Here is a 20,110-nt window from a genome sequence, read left to right as displayed (position 1 = left end):
AAAACATTGAAAAATACTAGAGTATGCAAACACTAACCCAAGGAAAGCTAGTGTAGCTATTTTTATATAAAAGTAGACTTTAAAGCAAAAACATAATGGTGAAAGATTCCACTCACCAGAAAGATATAATAATTCAGTGTTTGCATGTATTTAATAGCATAGCCTCAAAATACATAAGGCAAAAATGAACAGAACTAAAATAAGATACAGAAAAATTTACAACCATTATGGGAACAGGAACACTAAATCAATAGGAATGTAAAAGATTTTAACCACTGAACTAGCATCTTATATGTATAGGATACTATACTCAACAGCTGAAGAGTACAGTGTTTTCAATACACGTAGGATATTTTAAAATGTAACCTTAAGCAGATCCAAAATAAATCTCAACAAGTTTCAAAGGATCAAAATCATTCAACCCATATTCTCTGATGAAAGTTGAAAGCAAGCCAGAACTCAATAACAAGAAGATACATAGCAAATCTCCACGTTTGGTATTTAGGCAGTACATTTATAAATATCTCGTGGGCAAAGAAGAAATTATAATGGAAATTAATAAAACATTTCAAATGATAGAAAATCATGCTAAAGAAAATATTGTGAGATGCAGCTAACACTGTATTTAGCAGAGACTTCATAATCTTTATATGCATATATTAGACAGAAGAAAAGACTAATAATCATCAAAGTATCCACTGTAAAAAGAAAAAAAGAGAAAATGGAGCTCAAATAAAGAGAGGAAAGAAAATAGATAAGAACATAAATTGATGAAATATTAAACAAGTATATAATAGAGTATCAACAGAGCTTAATGGTGCTTCTTTGAAATGGCTAATAACATCAATAAGCCCCTGGTGAGACTGAATAAAGGAGAAAGGGAAGATAAGCAGTAATTAGTAACTAATAATCAATATCAGGAATGACAAAAGGGGACATTGCTACAATCCTACAAATGTTAAAACAAAGATAAGAATTTGAAATTTTATATGGATAATGTCCTTCAACTTACCAGACTACTGTTGAAATAGAAAATCTGAAAAGTGCTATAAACATTAAAAAGTTGAATCTATAATTACAAACCTTCTCACACTTAGCTGCCCTTTGTAGTGGCAAGATTGCTGGAACAGCTCAGTGTCTAGTCTTTCAGGTTCAAGTGCAGGAAGAAGAGAAAGACTCTCTTTTCAAAAGGTTTCAGATGTCTGGCCCCGGCTCCTATTGTGCACTGAGGATGCACATCTGTTTCTAAATCAGTCATGTTGCCAGTGGATGGAATGTACACTGACTCATGCCACATTGCAGGCATAGCCCTGGAGTTGAAGTAGAGGAAGATTGTTCCCTAGAGGAAATTTGGAGTGCTGCTACCCAGCAAAGAATGGATGCTGCATAGTTAAAAAACAACAGATGTTCATGACAGTGACAAAAATTAGCACACCCAACTGTTGGGGAAAGAGAGAAGGTAATTGTTGAGAAAAAGGGAAGAAACAAAAGGAGTTGATGTGAACAATGGAGAATTCTTCCCAGGTTAAGCACACACACATGCACACACGCATGCGCTTGAAAACCGTTATCTTAGAAAGAAATCAAACACATAAATTTTGGCATCTTTGCCTCCCTCTGAATGTGTGTGTGACATACACAGAGACATAGTTAAGGTGGAAAAACTTTCTATAAGGAAACTGCCAGCTCGATGGCTTTACCACAGATATCTAAGGAATAAATAATTCTGACCTAACCCAATTCTTCCAGAGAACAAAGAAGTTTGTTTATGAAACTTGCATAACTTTGACACAAAAATCTTCCCAGGGACATTATAAAATAGGAAGATTAACAAGTTCATCTTTTCCATCAACACATGCAAAAATCCTAAACAAAAGAGTAGCCAATTGAATCCAGTGATATATGAGGAGTATGACAAGTGACTAAGTTGCATTGATTTTGGAATGCAAGGTTGGTCTAACTTAATTTGAATTAATAATGTAATTTTTCACATTTAAGGAGAAACTTATGATCACCTCAATCAGTGGAGAATTCTGTTTTAATGACAACAGCAGCAAATATTGGAATGGTGAAATATTGAATACGTTCTCTTTGAGACAGGGAACAAAAGAAGGATGCCCATTATCACCACTTCTATTCAGTATCCTGCAAACCTAGACAGTGCAATGTGAAAGGAGGGGCAGGGGAGAAGGAAGAAAGAAGGGAAGGGGCGGAAGAAAGAAAAAGAAAAAGAAAGGAAAGCAGTAGGATTGAAGAAGCCCTGCTTCATACAGTTAAGTCTGGATTTCTGTTGGTAGGACCCTGCATCACCCTGTTTTGAACCCTCCAGGTGATCCTAATCTGCAGCCAAATTTAAGAGCTTAAATTTAAGTGTCTTTACCACTTTTTTTGTAACTACATAAGAAAGTGTCCTGATGATGTCATAATAGCTTTATTTTTTATTGGAAGAAAATGCTATTCATATCTAAATAAGCTTTTCCAAAGCAATTGTTTGCTTATTTGAATTGGCACCAACTTGAGGTGGACATTCTTCTATGATCTACTCTGATACTAACCACTCCGTGAATGGATATAAATACATAATGTATACCACATAATAGATACTCAGAGCTGAACGGCTGGTCTGATATCAATGTAATTCCATATTAGTGTTTCATAAAATGTAATCTTTCTTTTAACATTATTTTTATTACAAATTTAGACAGAACAAGATAACTATATTTGACTCAGAAGCCCTATTTGTAAAATTATTGGGCTAAATTGTAATTTTTTCCTAAGAATACATTTACTAAAATTTTTCTCATTTTGAAGTGGAAATTACTATGGCCTTTTGATAACAATATAATTTTGTGTTTTTACCACTATTTAATGGTATTGAAATAATTATTATTTTTAAAAACAGTACAGAATGGAATGGAAGAAATAAAAGTATTGCTGTTTGCTGATAAACTGCTTATATACATAGAACTTTAAATTTACAGACAGATTATTAGAACTAGTAAGTGAATTAGTGAATTACCTAGATACAAAATACAATTATCTTTCTGTATGCCAGCAATGGTCAGAAAATATGAAGTTTTGAAAAATTTTATTTGTGCCAACACAAAAATATCAACACCAAAGGTGAATCTAACAAAAAATATGTAAGATGTCTATATACCAAAAACTGAAACATTTAGAGAAGTTAAAAAAGAAATCAGTGGGAAGATATAGTCCATGTTCATGGACTGGAAGATTCAGTATTACAAACACTTTTCCCCAAATAGACCCACAGATTGTGATCCCAGTTAAAATTCTAACCGTTTTTTAATGAGTATTATATGTTGTTTGTGAAAATGCAAATATCCGGGAAAAAACCAATACAGTCTCTCGGGGAAGGATAGTATTCTGCTGAATATTGTGGCTCATTATATAAATCTATTATCCTGGAGATTGTTGATACTGAAACAAGGATCGATAAATTGAACAGTAGGACCAGAAGTGGACCCACATCTCTGACACTTGGTTAACAAGAAGGGTCTGACTGCTGAGCAGTGATGACTGGCTGGTCTTCTCAACAAAAAGAATTGGGAAAATAGGCTGCCCACACAGGGAGATGGGTGTTGCTTCTAACCTCATACCATATTCGCAAAACTCAGTAGCAAGAGACTTGTGAATCACAGTGTAAAAGTCTTAGAAGTAATAGGAGAGAATATCATTATGGCCTCCTTGGAAAATAAGCATGTTAATGCTCAGTCAAAAATGCTAATAGAAAAACTGACTAAAAATGGGTTAAATTTGACTATACTAAAACAAGTTGTTCATCACTAATCTTGCAAGCACGTGGGTAAGTTACAAAGTGAGAGAAGAGAGCTGGACACATACATTCAACAAACAGTTCTTATCCAGTATACACGAAGAACTTCAAGTCAAGAAGTAAAGGGTGAAAACTCAGTAGAAAACAGACAAGAGACTCAGACCGGTGAGTCCTACAGAAGATACCCAGATCGCCCATGAGCAGGAGAAGATGCTCAATCGAGTTAGTTATCAGAGAAATGCAAATCAAAACCACAATGAGCTGTTACCTCACACCTGTTATGATGCCTCTCACAACAAAACAAAAAACAGCAAGCATTGACAAGGATATGGAGAAAAGGGAACCCTTGTGCGCTGTTGGTGGGAATATAAATTAGGACAGCCATCATGGAAAACAGTGTTGAGGTTCCTCAGAATATTAAAAGAGAACTACCATGTACTCCAGCAGTCCCACTGCCGGGTGTGAACTGAGAAGAACTGAAAACAGGGACCGGAAGAGGTGTCTACTCCCACGCTCACTGAGGCATCATTCACGGTAGCGGAAGCAACCTCAGTATCCATCAGCAGATGAATGGTTAAGAAAATGTGTTGTATATCTGCACGATGGAATACTAATCAACCAGAAAAAAAAAGAGGAAACTCTGCCATTGTCATCAGCGTGGAAGAGCCTAGAGGACACTGTCCTGAGTGAGCCAGGTGCAGAAAGACTCCTACTGCACAATTCCTCTTCAACTCAGTCTCTCGTCAAACTCCCAGAAGCACAGCATGGGGTAGAGGTTGAGGAACCAGGCCTAGAGTCGCTGTTCAACACAGTGCCTATAATTAGAAATGCTGTATTGTACATTTAAATATTTGTTAAAAGGGAAACTCATGGTGTGCTCCTACCACAGTTTAAAAAAATAACAAACCACGATGAGATGCTGTCTTCCACCCCAGGATGACCTGGGGAAGGAGGGAAGCCCTAGGAATGTTCAAGGACTGCCAGAGGGAGAGGAAATCGGCTCCTACTTTGGAAAGCAGTTCAGCATTTGTATAGAAGGCTCTTGATGCTCTGACCAGCAGCTCCCCCAGGGTATTCACCTGGCAGAACGCAGGCCCACACACTTGTGTCACTCATCGCCCCAGCCAGTGGCAGCAGAATAGGTGCATCATACATGATACAGCCGCAAAGACACACAACAACACGGGTGTATCTCAAACACTGGTGAGAGAGAGGCCTCCCCCAAGAATAGAATACTATTCCATCAATGGAACATGCAAGACTAAGCAGTGGCAGTTCGAGAGACCCAGGGGAAAGCAGGAAAGAAAGCAACAGGGGCATGCATGTAAAATGATTCTATCTATGTTGGGCTGGTTGGAGGGTGGGACAGACGACCTATCTGGGGGTGTGGGAGAAGCATCAGGGCCTTGGTCATCTTCCTATTCCCATCTTTTTTTTCTTTTTTACAGTTTTCATTTTTGCTTTGTACATTTTGTTCGTGTTTTTTAAAAAAGACAAAGGGCTTGTTTGTTTTCTTCAAGTGAGGAAAGATGGGCTCAAAGGCCAGGTATGTTTGGGAAACACTGCATCCTGTATCCCTCTCTCAGGTGTCCACAATGCCCATGAGCATGGTGCAGCCCCACCAGCTCCTGGACCAGATACTGTTGGACTTGGTTTCATGCTTGGGTTTGCATACCTCCCCTGGGATCACTGACCCACTCTGCAGGGCACTGGCATCTGCTTCTCACCACACCAAAGACCCCGGGGGCTGTGTGAAGGGAAGGTTCCAAGTTTCAGCTCACTCCTGGGCATGGAAGTGTATACAGCTCACTACTTATTAAACACCTTAGTTTTATAAGTTTATTTTAAACATTTTTGTTGAACAGGCTAGTACAAGATAGACAAGAGCCATATCTTTATGGAACTGACCTTGAGGGTGAGGATGTGGACAGATAGGAAGCAAATAACAAGCCACACCTGGTAGTCACACGCTACAGAAAACAGGTATAAACACAGAGGTGGAAATGCAGAGGTGGAAACACAGTGGCACTAGCTCAGCCACAGGGGACACTGGAAACACAGCCCTGGAAGTGAGAAGTTGACGGTGGTCAGGAGACAACAGGCAGTGTCCAGCCCTAGCCATGGGCAGGCAGGAGCCTGGTGTGTTGGAGACAGAGGAAATCAGAATGCTGGGGTTGCAGCCACACTGTGTATGTAGGTCATCTTTGTAGCCAGGAAAGGGCTAGGCAAATAGGACCAGAGGAGGCTGGTCTAGACGCATTTTTCCCATTTCTTCCAGATTCAGCACCCTATAAAGACCCGCTGTCCTCAAAAGAACAAGCTGGCTTCCTAGTTGGTCAGCAGCTCCTGAGCCAGGCGGGCATCGGCAACCCTCCCAGCGGGGTACCCACCCCTCTGGCACCTTCTCCCCCTCCTGTGACTGCTCTGCCCCAAGATGCAGCAGCACCAGCCACCAGCACCATGCCAGAGCCAGTGTCAGGGACTGCCATCCAGGCAGGGGGCCCAGGGACTCCTCAGGGGTTAAATGAGCCAGAGACATCCCAGACCCTAGCGGAGACTCACGACACTCCGCCAGCTGCCCAACCCCTGATGGTGGGTCTGGGACCTGGAGCCCCAGCTCCAGAGGCTATCACAACCAGGGAGACCAGTGCCCCCATGGAGGCCCTGCTGGCCCCCGTGCCTGAGCCCAGCCCCCACAGTGGGACTGCACAGCCCACCATGGGCCCACCCGGTCCCCCACTCCCCGCTGCTGTGGGGGCTGTCAGCCTGGCCGCCTCCCAGCTCCCAAGCCCACCCTTGGGGCCCACCGCACCTCCGCAGCCGCCCTCAGCCCTGGAATCAGATGGGGAAGGGCCACCCAGGGTGGGCTTTGTGGATAGCACAATTAAGAGCCTGGACGAGAAGCTGCGAACTCTACTCTACCAGGAGCACGTGCCCACCTCTTCAGCCTCAGCTGGTACCCCCGTGGAGGGGGGCGACAGAGACTTCACCCTAGAACCCCTGAGAGGGGAACGGCCTCGCTCAGAGGCCTGCCTGGGGGATCTGATCCTGCCTCCAGCACCTAGTGACGCGGCCCCGGGGCGTGCGAGGCTATCCCAGCCCTCGGTGAGTAGTGGCCTCATCCCAGAGGCACTGTCCTGGGGTAGGGACAGGGACCAGCCCGGGGGTGGGCAGGCATTCTGGCTATGCAGAGCCGCCCTTGCCCAGGCCCAGCCATTCTCAGTGACCCACCCGCACATGCCTGACTTACCCACGCTCGTTCCGCAACAAATGGCCCCTGTTTGGGATCTTGTGTGTACAGCATCAGGTGACACAGCCAGATCCACGTGCACAAAGGAGCCAGGGTGGCTCCAAGACAGCTCCTGACACTGGGAGGGAATGTGGTTTGCAGATGTTTCTGCTCAGATGTTGACCTGCAAGTCTTACAACTCTTTCTGTGTTTTTCTTCCAGTTGGAAAAGTCAGAACTGGTCCCTGTTCTAAGGGGCATGATGGAGCTGCGCATGTCTTCACTAAGGACAGGTAACTCAGCAAAAGATCACCCATCCCTGAGCCTGTGAGGTGTTGCCAGCCTTCTGTGCTCCTGCCACCTCCTTTATCCTTGAAGGAATAAGAGCATCCCTTAAAAGATCTTTAGCACCTAAGGTAGGGCTCAGGCACAGCAGGAGCATGTCCTGACTAGATCGAAACCCACTGAATTCTAGAACATTCCACATGATCACACTCCAGAGAGAAAATTGTCTCTGTAGACATAGATAAGCTCTGATGAGTGGGTGCTAGGATGCTGTAGGGACAGCGTCTTAGCACCGGACTTTCTGATGGCCCCCTCCCCCAGCCCCTTTGTTTCTTCAGCAAGATTACCAGATACCCACAACATACCCCTAGTTATTTGGAAGCGGAGCAGTGGGGCCGGGAAGTCCACACTCCAGGAAGCTGTGGGGCCCAGGGCAAGCCCTGGAGACCTGGCACACAGTTGCCCCTGCGCCTCCAGGATGCCGCGCTTCTCTGCAGAGACTTCTTTGGCCTCCATCTCACTGCCTGAAGGCTTTTGCCTCCTCCTGAGGAGATGGGCTGACCAGGGCTGCAGGTACAAGGCTCCTCCCCAGCCTAACATGCCTCAGGATTTGGCAAGATGAGAAGGTGATCCTCCTAACAGACACCTCCGGCTCCATCAGCACAGTCCCAGGCTGCATGTATTTCTAGTTGACATGCTTTGAGAGGGATTGGAGCAACTGGACCTGGGGTCAGAAGCTGTGCACACGAGGAACTGGTGGTGTTCAGCCTGGAGAAAATGAGGGATGGGTAGAGGCGGAGAGTTTTTGCAAATGAGTACAAACCAGAGGTCATGTTGGGAGACCTGGGCCCAGCCATACCAGGCCACCCTTGTCACCCCACCCAACTCTGACCTCATGCTGTGAGATGTGTCCCTTGGGCCCCTTTTGCAGACAAGGAGACAACTTCCATAACCTGCAAGTGATGTAACTTGCACTCCAAGTCCACAGTCTTCCCAGAGTGTAGAACTTGTTGGATAAGCTCCAAGAAGACAGGTTCTAGTTGGAAAAGGTGAACTTTTCTGGCAGGTTAGAGCTGTTATAGACACAGAGGCAGTGCAGTTGGTAGTGAGCCTCCTGTCCCTGGAGGTGTGCAGAGAGATTGGATGATCTCCTGATTAGGGATGTTAGGAGGGGAGCCAAACATTGCCAAATGGCCTTTTTGTGAGTCTGGTTTAGGGCAGTGTTCCCTTGCAAGCCCCACATGAGGTGTGCAAAGGAGATTCGTGAAGGGGGGCATGGACCCCAACCTCCCTGGAGGCTCTGAAAGCTCCTGCCTCCTCCCCCTGCACGTGGGTCCAACTTATGGCCAGGCCTACCCATAGGTTTCCTTTGCCATGTGGGGCTCTCAACTCATACCACCACACCTCTGAACCTGCTGGCTCTTTATGGCATCCCTGGGTGCACGAGGCAAAGAACACAAGCCAGCTGCAGGCACAGGGACAGTCCCTGGACACTGGGAGCAGTGTCAAGCCCTCTCTGTGGATCTGCCCTGTGAGAACCTCTGAAGTCAGAGGACAGCAGGGCGAGGCAAGGTGCCAGCCACCTGCCACACAGAGAGCCTGGCTGCAAGCATGGGCAGGAGCCAACCCCACTTCCCTTGCCTGGGTTTGTAGGGCATCCTTTGTAAAACACCGCAGGCTAGGACCTGATGAATCTTCAGTGTTCAGCCCTTCCATGAGCGCACATTGCTGGCCCCCTGAGTTGCCAGCTCCAGGCAGCCAGGGTGAGTCTGGGTCACTTGGCCATGAGCCATCCCTACCACTTCCTCTCCACCTGCCCCACCAACGTTTTCCATGTTCCTACAGCAGAGTCATCTCCTAGCAGCACACTGGGCTATGACAGAGATGGAGGGCAGGTGGTCTCGGATGCCCCTGTGGTGCCCAGCATCCCCCAGGTAACGGTCACCTCTCTGTCAAGACCCTTGTCTGGCTGGTGGTGTTTGCTCTGGGGCGTTTGAGCAGAGTCTCATCACTTCTGCTTGTTTCCCAAGGATGCACCTGCTTCTATGAGCCCTGCACACACAGAGCCCTTGGACAGGGATGCCGGAGTTCCCAGGGAAGGCTCGGCAGGGCCCCCGCTGAGCAGCATGGGGACATCCACAAAGGGCATCCAGGCCAGTCACCCCCAGACACGCGGCGCCTGGGCCTCAGGGTCCCCTAGGAAGTGGCCGGGGCAGCAGGACAGCAGCTCACCAGCCAAGACCGTGGGCCGCTTCTCGGTGGTCAGCACACAGGATGAGTGGACGCTGGCCTCCCCCCACAGCCTGAGGTACTCCGCCCCACCTGACGTCTACCTGGATGAGGCCCCCTCCAGCCCTGATGTGAAGCTGGCAGTGCGGCGAGTGCAGACAACCTCCTCCATTGAGGTTGCCGCAGGCGAGCCCGTGTCCAGTGACTCTGGGGACGAGTGCCCTCGGGGAAGGCCCCCGGTACAGAAGCAGGCATCTCTACCCAGTAGTGGCAGTGTGGCCGGCGACTTCATGAAGAAGGCCACCGCCTTCCTGCATAGGCCCTCACGGGCTGGCTCTCTGGGCCCAGAGACACCCAGCAGGACAGGTGTGAAGGTGCCTACCATCAGCGTGACATCCTTCCACTCCCAGTCATCCTACATCAGCAGCGACAATGACTCAGAGTTCGAGGATGCAGACATTAAGAAGGAGCTGCAGAGTCTACGGGAGAAGTAGGTCCTGCGGGTACGGGAGGTTGCACCGTGTGGTCTTGGCATCATCTCCCTGCATGCGGGACGCCAGTTGATGGGCTGAAGTCTGGGTCAAGCAGTGTCTACTTGGAGCCCCAGGAAGGGTGACAAGGCAGTAACAAGGCAACTTAGACCCATCCCTGCTGCTCTGAGTGGATATTCCCCCACTCAGTGTCCTCTGGGCTGGACCAGCCACCCCCTTGCTGTCTGCCTGGCTTCTTTGGGGGCTGTGCCTCCTTCCCCACACTTGCCTATGCCAAACCCTTCCTTCTGTTGCCCTGGGAGTGTTCCAGGCTGTCATAAGCTTGATGCCCCCTTACTCTCTCTGCTCTACTCTGTCTCTCCCTCTCTCCCTTCTTTCTCCCTCTGTTTCTGCCCACTCTCTCCCTTCTTCTTTCTTTCCTCCTCTCCTCCCTTTTTCCCTCTCTTTCCCTGTCTCGTGTCTTTCTGTCTCTGTTCCCATCTCTCTCTCTCTCTCTCCCTGTCTTTCCCTCTCTTCCTCTGTCTCTCTCCCCCATCCATGTCTCTCTCTGCCTCTGTTCCCCTGTCTCGCTCCCCCATCCATGTCTGTGTGTGTGAGTGTCTTCCTCTCTCCCTTTTCTCATTCAGCAGATATTTATTCTGCCTCCACTGTAGTCAGGGGTTACTGAGATGTCCTTTGGGATGGATGGGAAAGCCCAAGCAGTGTAGGTTTTAAGATATAGCTGGCCCCAAATTCACCATTGACTGAAAAACACATTGTGAGCAGGCATGTGTGGAATTGCAGGCTCACAGGGGGAGTGTGCACACCTTCCTTCTCTCCTCCCATCCTCTCTGCATAGCCTATGCACAGAGAGGACAAGAGAGTGTCTTCCCAGGCTGGGCGGGGCCGTCAGTGCTGTGTACCTAGGACATACAGAGTGCCCGTTGGTCCCTGCAGGGCTGAGAGGGGTAAGCTGGAGCTGCTGGGAGAGGCAGGAAAGCAGGACTGGGTGGAATCGCTGCTGTCTTAGAGGCACCCAGCGAGGCCCTGGCTGGCCATAGGACCTAGTGGAGCCTTTGTGGAAGCCAGAAGATGAATAAGCCCATGACGGGCGTGACCTTGGACCAATCAGGACAGAGAGGTGGGGCTCCTGGGTATGGTGGCTCAGTGAGAATGTTGCCCAGGAACCAGTAGTCAGTGGGAATGGAAGGGAGCTGAGATGTGGCCACCAGCTGCTGTCAGGAGGGCGTTGCAGAAGGGGCAGGAGAGTTTGGATGTGAAAACATTGGGGGAAAGGGTAGACTGAGTAGGCTCTGAGCCTGTACCCTGGGTGAAGGAGCCAGGAACAGGGGCCTAGAGGTGAGGGATGGGACCTAGTGGTCAAAGGTGGAGCCTAAAGGTGAGGGGTGGGACCTAGTAGACAGGAGCAGGGCCTAAAAATGAGGGACGGGGCCTGGAGTTGAAGGGCAGGGCCTAGAAATCAGCCAGGAATGGGCAGGGCCTAGGGAAGGGGCAGGACCTAGTAACAGAGGGACAGAGAGAGGGGAAGGAGGTATTCCAAACACACCTAGAAGGAAGGAAGGGTTTCAGGGAACCTAAGAAAGGAAAACAGACCCTAGGAGGGCCTTGGATCCCAGTGGAAAGGAGTGACCATTTAGAAGAGGATGGGGAAGATTTTGAACCTCAACTAGGAACTGACGGGACTTGTCGCATCTGATAGGAAGTAGCTAGTGGGTCCCAAACCTTGCTTGCATGAGAGCCCCTGGAACACCTTGTCAGAACTCAGGTACCTGGGTCCCACTGTAGGGTTTCTGACATGAGCATTGGGGTTTTCCGGGGCTCCAGGAACCTGGGCTCAACCCACCCTGCATTTTCATATGTCCGAGGTCCCTGGACTCTGCAAAGGACAGCCTGGGGCAGCTCTGAGTGCACAGAGGCACCCCCGTGGTGGAGGTCTTATTGCAGTCAGGGGCAGCAGCTGGGCTGTGGGGGTGTGGGCATCAGAGCAGAGCCCCAGACTGAGACTCTTCTGGTAAGACGCCCCCTCTGCCCATGGAGCAGCCCTTTGGCAGTCCAGGCTCCTCTTGAAACAGTGCTCCCTTTCAAAAGAGAGTGTGACACGACAGCAATGTGCCATTTCTCTCAGTCTTTGCAGGGAGAAAGCCATTCAGTTTTATTTTTGCATTTTTAGTAGCTAGAGAAAGTCCTTTTTTAAAAGGCAAATGTGACAGATGTTGAAGATATAGGAGGTAGAAGCAGAACTTGCTTCCTCATTTCCTATCATGAAAACCACCTGTTTTCCTGGTGGTTGGAGGCGGAGGAAGACAGGCCTGGGCTGAAGGTGAGTGGCTTCAGGCCCTAGCTGGGGTGGCTGAGGCCTCAAGGAAGGCTGGCATCCGGCCTTCAGAGGCTCAGTGCACTGTAATGCAGGAGGGCAGCCAGGGAGAAGGCCAGGGATCAGCCAGCGAGTCTCTGGGCACCCCTCGGGAGCCGAGCTTCCTCTCCTTAGCCGTCCAGAAGCCACCCTAGCCTGCAACCACGACAAGGGACCTGCCTGCATTTCCCCCACAGGGTGACGGGGAACCCTCCATGCTCTACCCACAGGGCAGTGTGGAGCCAGAGCCCCTGGCCAGTCCTGAGTATCTCGTCGCTTGCCCACAGAGTGCTGCCCCTCCTCCAAGCTGCCCTCCACACTCTTTTTTGCATTGCGGGGGAGGTAATACACATTTGCCTGATGAACTAAGGCAGTCTCTCAGTTCCAAGCATCAGCTAATTTTCCCTTCACCTGTGTTAGCATTTGGAGCTTGCCCTGCAAGTGTAGGGTCATTAAACAACATCAGGGGTCACAATTCTGGACACTGGAAAACCTAGAGCTCCTTGGGCTCACCCATGTCACTAGGCATGTCAGTGCTGGAGGCTCCAGCTGGGCACCTCCTGGTTTAGTGCCATTTGAAAGTCCCCATGTGACCCTCCAAGAGACGGGGCCAAGGCTGCTGCCCACAGCCTGCTTTCACACAGCCTGCCTTCTGGAGAGGCATTGCTGGTCCAGCCGAGGCGGCCCAGCATCCCCTGCTCTCTCCTCCACCAGGCACCTGAAGGAGATCTCGGAGCTGCAGAGCCAGCAGAAGCAAGAGATTGAGGCTTTGTACCGCCGGCTGGGCAAGCCACTGCCCCCCAGTGTGGGCTTCTTCCACACGGCACCCCCCACCGGCCGCCGGAGAAAGACCAGCAAGAGCAAGCTGAAGGCGGGAAAGCTGCTCAACCCCCTGGTTCGGCAGCTCAAGGTCGTGGCCTCCAGCACAGGTCGGCCTCTGGGTGGGAGCTGTGCCGGGGCTGGGATGGGTGAGGGGCCCGGAGACCCTGAGTGAACCTGGAAAGCAGGCTCAGTGCACGTGTGATACCCCCAGACCTGGCAGACTTCGGGTCTCCTCCTTTCTGAATCTCCTTTCACTGGAGCAAGGAGCATGCAGGGTGTTGCAGCCCCATCCTCTGTCCCCATGCCATGGGACAAGGTCTGTGAGTCAGTCGCAGGGGCTGCTTGAGCCAGGCCTTAGCCCTGTGTGTGCCAGGCAAGTCTAGGCCGTTCCCCCACCTGCTCCTCCCTGTGGGGCATTGTGCAGACAAATGGCAAATGCCTCCTTTGACTCCACCAGCTGCCTTTGGGGGGTGGGGGACAGTGACGATCTCCTGTTCTTGTATAATAGAAGGTGACACCAGGTGACTGGGCAGCATGGGCCCAGCTTTAGGCAGCCACGAGCCCCCACCCTTGCATGTCAGATCCCTGAACGACACTGTACATGTGTGCTGCCCAGCACTCTGGGGTAGAGACCCTGTGGGCCAAAGCCTGGGGCGTGCCAGGCGGGAGGCCACCACACACTCATCATAAGCCCACAACCCACGGGGCACACATCTCTAAGTTGCACAAGTTATACCAATTCAGTGCCAGTTCCCAAAGTTAAGGGGAGACTAATTAAGGCGAGAGGCGCACAGGGCACCATGAACCTGGGTGTGTGTCTCCGTCACTGTATTTACACAAGAGGGCAACACAGCAATGGGGACTGGAGGAGACTGGGTACCTCCTCTCATCTTCCCCAGCAACACCCCAGGGAGATCTGGCCACCTGCCCACTGTCCACAGGAGCCTCTGGGCTTCCCCAAGGTCACCCAGCAAGACTCAGCCACGAGCCCTGCAGGCGGCGCCTCATCCTGCCTGTCACCTCTTCTCCCCCCCGCCCAGGTCACTTGGCTGACTCCAGCAGAGGCCCTCCCGCTAAGGACCCTGCCCAAGCCAGTGCGGGGCTCACTGCAGACAGCACGGGCCCATGCGGGAAGGCAGTGCAGACCCAGCAGCCCTGCTCCGTCCGGGCCTCCCTGTCTTCAGACATCTGCTCCGGCTTAGCCAGTGATGGAGGTGGAGCGCGTGGCCAAGGTGATTCCCAGCTTGCCTGTCTCCAAGCATGTGCCAGCCACCATGTAGGGCCTCAGTGGTGACCCTAGGAGCACGCCTGTATTTGTGGGGGGGGCAAGAGCTGCAGCAAAGGCTGCCAGATGGCATCTTAAAAAAGAAAAAAAAAAGAGCGAGACACAGACTTTGGATGGAAAGGATGGAATTGCCCCAACCACCACCAGCTCTTGCCTTAGCCCAGAGCGAGGTGATGCTTTGCTAGAGTGGACCTTAGGAAGTGGCTAGGACTGGGGAGGGTGGGGAGGGGTCCTGGCCTCTGGCTGTGTGCTCTGTGGCACCCGTCCCTAGCCACTGGCTGCCCCACCCCCACCCTACTCCCACAGTGGGGCCCGATGGTGCTAAACACCAGGTCCTTCCGAAGTCCGGAGGGATGGCGGAGGAGTGGGGATGGGTGGGATGAGGGCACAGCTCTCGAGCTGGGAGTCTGGCCTCGAGGAGGACATGATCTCTCATCAACGCTGCCAGGGACGGCAGTGGCTGCTCAGTGAGCTGTTCTTCTGTCCTCACCATCTCTGTCCAGAGGACTCATGGTGACCATGAAGGCACCCCCCCCCCACTGTCCCCTCCTCTGGGCCGCTTCTCTTCTCCTGCTGCCTCCTTCCCATTACGTGGTCAGTGGCTCTGGTGCTTCGGGCTGGGCTAGATGATGGAGCCGTGGATGTTAAGTGACGAGGCTGGTGTGGCTGTTGGTATGGAAGAGGAATCGAAGCAACTTGTACTTGATGAGTGTCTCTTTGTTTTCTTCCCTCTATATTCATTTGCAGGCTGGACGGTTTACCACCCAACGTCTGAGAGAGTGACCTATAAGTCTAGTAGCAAACCTCGTGCTCGATTCCTCAGTGGACCCGTATCTGTGTCCATCTGTCTGTATTTGTTCTTTTGTATTTTACCACCTCCCGGCCCTTGGTTTCTCCCCCCACCGCCTTCCTGTCTTCATTACCTTCCATACATTTCATAGGATGGCCCCCACCCCCATCAAAATCACCTACTGAGTCTCAAAAGCAGCCCCTGCCAGCTGGCCCCGGAGCGGCCCCCCAGCCCACCTCGGCCCCGTGCAGCACGTGTGCATGCTCTTGGCTCATGCCTGGGCATCAAAAGCATGTGCAGCATCCGGCTGCCTTCTGCCCAGGCACCTCTGCCCACATGTAGCGGGGCCCTTTGCATTTTTTTTTTTTTGATCACCTCATTTATTTAATTTTTTTTTATGTTGGATGTAGTTTTTTGTTTTTGTTTTTTTTTCTGTTGCAATTGTGGCAGATATACGTGTCCGCTGTCCCCAGTTCCAGCGACAACCAAAAGACAACCCCAACCTTCTCCAGACTCATGATGTGTGTTACACGTGTCTGGACTGTGAAGACACGCATGTAGCAAGCCGATACAGTTCCAGAGGTCACTGGAGGGTGTGGCTTCTGTACCAGGGCCAAACCCCAACACCACCGCCCATCCCCTCGCATGCGGAAGTGCTGAGAGAGCAAGCTCCAGCCCGGGCCTCCGGAGCCCCTGCCCTGCTGGACAGGGAGACCTGGTCCCCTCTGCCACCCCTCCTCACCTTCTCTCCAGCCCCAAAAGACAAGACTGACAGCCTGCCCCTGCGGCTCTTTTGGAGCACGCATCCTTCCTGGCCGGCCCCTTCTCCCCTCTACCCAGCTGAAGCTCTTTGCTTGGCGTATTTTCCCATGACCTCACGTGACGCAGGGATGAAGTCAGTGACACACTTTCTCAAGCCTCTGCTAATCCAGTGTTCAGTTCCAGTCTCCCCCAGACACCCTGGAACATGCTCTTAGAGCCCAGGAATCCCATCTCCAGAGAAGGCACACCTGCTTGGGGCCATCCAAAACTGTGCAGCTTGTTTTTAACCCTCAGAATGATTGGCTGATTAATCCAAAGCTGTGGAGTTTACAGGCTTTTGCCTTTTTAACAGGAGAATTAGGCTTTTTAACAATTGGATTGGACATGCTGGTTTGGGGCACATGACTTTTTGCTTGTACAATAAAGATACATTGTGCTTGTCAGAAGCCAGAGGCCACATCCGCAGCAGGCGTCCATTGCCATCAACCCACCCCCATCCGAGGCCCACATGGGCCATCATCCTCCAGGCGGGATGCTAAAAGACATCAGGGCCATGTAGAACAGCCAGGGACTCCCCAGGGGTTGCTTGCTTAGTTAACAGGATGCCTCATTTCCGCCACATGTTGTCCCACTGTCGGTTGGGTAGCCTGGGCAGCCTGGCATCTGGGTAGTTGCCAAGTTGAATCTGGGGAGAGTGTCGAAGGGCACCATCTGCAGCAGCCTTGTCCTGGCCCCTGCTCGCCATGCACCTCACTTGCTATTCCTCTTCCCGCACATGCATGTGTGCTGGTGCTAGGGTTATCATGGGGGTGAGGGCGCCAGGAGACTTGGCATGGGATCTTCATTTCAGGCGTGGTACCCACCTCCTGCCCAGGCCTCATGCACCAGCACTGCAAGTTCTGTGTTGTGCAGCTTGGCTCCTGCCAGAAAGCCTTGGTCAGTTTCAGGCTGTGATGTGGCCCACACACTCTGAAGTCATGGCCAGGAGCAGCGTGGGTGAGCTCCAGCCCCAGATGCTTCTCGGCCGGTCAGGGTTGGCTCCAGCCCTCTGATCTCCCTACTGCTCTCTTGGGCCACTGCAGGGACCATCCCCTCCCATCTCTCTATGCCAGACTGTAGAAGTTGGGCTTCTCATGGAGCTGTCCATCATACCCTGCTGGTTGTGGACCTTCCAGAGGAGGGGTGCCCTGGGTTCTGGGAGGACAGTGAGCCCCTGCATGGAGAAGACTAGAAGGTAGCGGGAGGCCCAAGGACTTGGGCAGAGGCAGCAGGACTGAGCCAGGTTGGAGGCTGGGAGGAAAGGACACTGGGGGCATGGGCAGTGTAAGCATACCCTTGGGAACGTGCTGTGGTGGGTCTGGCTCTATACAACCATGGTGTCAGGGGTCGTGCTGCAAGGGGAAGAGGGACAGGGCTCAAGTACCAGAGAAGGCAGGGCCACCCCAAGCTTAGTGGGTTGGGCTGGGTTGGAGGGTGGCTGGGGGCACCCAGGTGACTGTGCCAGGCAGAGCAGCAGGCAGCATGGAGATTGGGAGCTGGCCCCATGTGGAGGGACTGGGAATAGGTTGAGCCCTGGAGCAACAGTGGGCAGACCCCCAGAGAGTTCAGAGCCCCTGGACATACCCCCGTGAGCTGGGCCACTACAGGATTCCTCCTAGTGGTCAGCAGATACTGGGGTGGGGTCTCAGTTACCCTGCACTTCCTGAAGGACTATACTCAGAGCCAGGAGGAGGGTCTAGGCACAGACCCTGAGATGGCACCCTGGTGGTTCTGTCAGTCAGAAGCTGATGTTTTTTAGGTCCTCCTATCTGATTGTCCAGGTGCTGACACCCTCTGGGCCTTTCTTTGTGCATGTAGGAGCCATGGGGTCTCGCTGTGTATTTTCCTCAGGTTGTTTGTTGGTTGTGGCAGGTGTGACTTGGGGGCCCTCTGGTGCTGCTGTGCCGCCTTTCCAGCCCTTCCCCACCCTGACAGGAAAGGGGGGGTACACAGCAAGGCCCTTTGTGGTGGGAGGGAGAGGTCCCTGGGGCAGAGGGCAGCCAGAGAGAAGGCTCCCACCCCATACTGACCTCTGCAACCCAGGTGGTCAACTTAGGCTGTCAGAGCAGTGTGTTGTTACACACTGTTGTGGGCTATCAGTGGTGCAGGCCTGGGCCTTCAGGGCCCACGTGGGACCTGGCTCATCCAACTCATGGTGACATGAAAACATCTCCAGACCACCCTGAGCAGAGCTGAGGCACATCCTTGTTTCCCAGTTAATGATTGATGGACAGTTTTTGACCATTTTCTTGGCTCCAGAACATGGTTGCTTGATGTGTAGACACTCAAAGGGTGTTTCAGCCCTGGACGCCCTTTTTTTCCTCCTGTGCCAGAAAAGGGAGCCAATATGAGGGAGGGGAGGGAGACAAGGAGTGGGAGGACCACCTCCAGTTGTTCTTGTGCCGGGGCTATCTCATGGGAAGTTTAGTATGTGAACAATGTGATGTCAAAAGCCATGGTGAGGCATTGCTCAACGGCTGACCCGCTTTCACACTTGTCCCAGGCAGAGGCAGATACCTTGGCTTGAATCCTCATTGATTTGAATCCTCATTGATGGAGCTGGGGAGAGGTAGGTGCTCGGCAGTGGAGAGGGCAGGCCTGTGACCCAAGCACAGATTTTTGTGCCGAGATGAGTTGAGCGTGGGACAGGTGGGGCCTCACCAGCTACCCCCAGGCAGTAGGCTGTCAGCTTGGGCCATGCCTGTGGGGCTCTAGCACACATCGGCTATACAAAATAGAGGTGCCAAGGTCAAGAGCTGACCTTGTTGCTGTCCCATGTGCTGCTGTCCTTACATTCTGGAGAGGAAATCGTGTGTCCCCTATAGCTGGGATGAGTAGCTCAGGGCCTGGACACCTGCTCTTCCTGACTTTGGCTGAGGATGGAAGCCCACAGGGAGACTAGGCTGTCTGGTGTGGGCTCCCCAGCCTCCCCTCCTCTCCCACTGTGGTGTGGGCAAGACCCCAGGGCACTTGTCCTGGGATGGTAGGGGGCAGGGCCAAGTATGGGCTGTCCATCAGATGCCACCTGCGTGGTAGGAACGGAAGGAGCAGGGCCCAGAGCCAGGGCAGAGGCATTGTGGGAAGATGGACTAAGGAGCCACCAAAGAGCCACTAGGATGGGAAGGGCTGTCCAGAGGGTGGCCCGATCTGTCCTAGCCCAGTGTGGCTGCAGGGCTGAGGTTCTGCACTGAGCCATGCCAGGGAGTATGGCCTTGATGTAGAAAGTCTGAAATCCCTCTGTTGTATATTCACCTGGTGTCCTGTTCAAGAAGGCTGTGGAGGGCTGGGAGCTGTCTGTGCTCTGGTCACCTGATCTCATGTCTAGGAAGACTGTGGAGGGTCAGGAGCCACCTGTGCTCTGGTCACCTGGTCTCATGTCCGGAAAGACTGTAGAGGACCAGGAGCCATCCATGGTCTGGTCACCTTGTGTACAGTAGGGCTGTGAAGGGCAAGTAGCTATCTGTGCTCTGATCACCTTGTGTCCGGGAAGGCTGTGGAGGACCAGGAGCTGTCTGTGCTCTGGTCACCTTTTGCCATGACCAGGAAGGCCGTGAAGGGCTGGGAGCATCTATGCTCTGGTCGCCTCATGTCTAGGAAGGCTGTGGAGGGCCAAGAGCCGTCTGTGCTGTGGTCACCTTGTCGCATGATATCTGGGAAAGCTATGGAGGGCCAAGAGCCATCTGTGCTCGGGTTACCTCATGTCTGGGAAGGCTGTGGAAGGCCAGAAGCCGTCTGTACTGTGGTCATCTCATATCCAGGAAGGCTATGGAGGGCCAGGAGCTGTCTGTGCTCTGGTTACCTGGGTCTCGTGTCTGGGAAGGCTGTGGAGGACCAGGAGCCAACTGTACTGTGGTCACCTGGTCACCTGATGTCCAAGAAAGCTGTGGAGGGCCAGGAGCTGCCTGTACTCTGGTTAGTGTTACTCCCAGTTCCTAACATGGGTCCTATCTGCTATAAGCTCCAGATCCCAGGTTCCCAGAGCAGTGAGTCGGGCCCAGTTCTGAGGGTAGGTCCAGGCTCGCTCTAGTGG

The 20,110-nt window shown here is 51.8% G+C and overlaps 1 protein-coding gene across 1 annotated transcript in view; it reads left to right on the top strand.

The window, feature by feature from the left end:
- The window catches only part of WNK2 (WNK lysine deficient protein kinase 2), a 163,444-nt gene that overhangs the window by 130,296 nt on the left and 13,038 nt on the right, over positions 1-20,110 (top strand). The window contains exons 26-32 of the mRNA XM_021716805.1: positions 6,075-6,901; positions 7,248-7,317; positions 9,155-9,243; positions 9,340-10,028; positions 13,097-13,311; positions 14,245-14,436; positions 15,237-15,335. Coding sequence (XP_021572480.1) covers positions 6,075-6,901; positions 7,248-7,317; positions 9,155-9,243; positions 9,340-10,028; positions 13,097-13,311; positions 14,245-14,436; positions 15,237-15,335 — 2,181 coding nt within the window. The remainder of the gene's footprint in view (positions 1-6,074; positions 6,902-7,247; positions 7,318-9,154; positions 9,244-9,339; positions 10,029-13,096; positions 13,312-14,244; positions 14,437-15,236; positions 15,336-20,110) is intronic.

The sequence above is a fragment of the Carlito syrichta genome, unplaced genomic scaffold (genome assembly GCF_000164805.1).
Source record: "Carlito syrichta isolate Samal-C Ts95f unplaced genomic scaffold, Tarsius_syrichta-2.0.1 Scaffold308961, whole genome shotgun sequence".
Lineage (NCBI taxonomy): Eukaryota > Metazoa > Chordata > Mammalia > Primates > Tarsiidae > Carlito > Carlito syrichta.
This window is presented reverse-complemented; position numbering and strand designations above follow the sequence as displayed.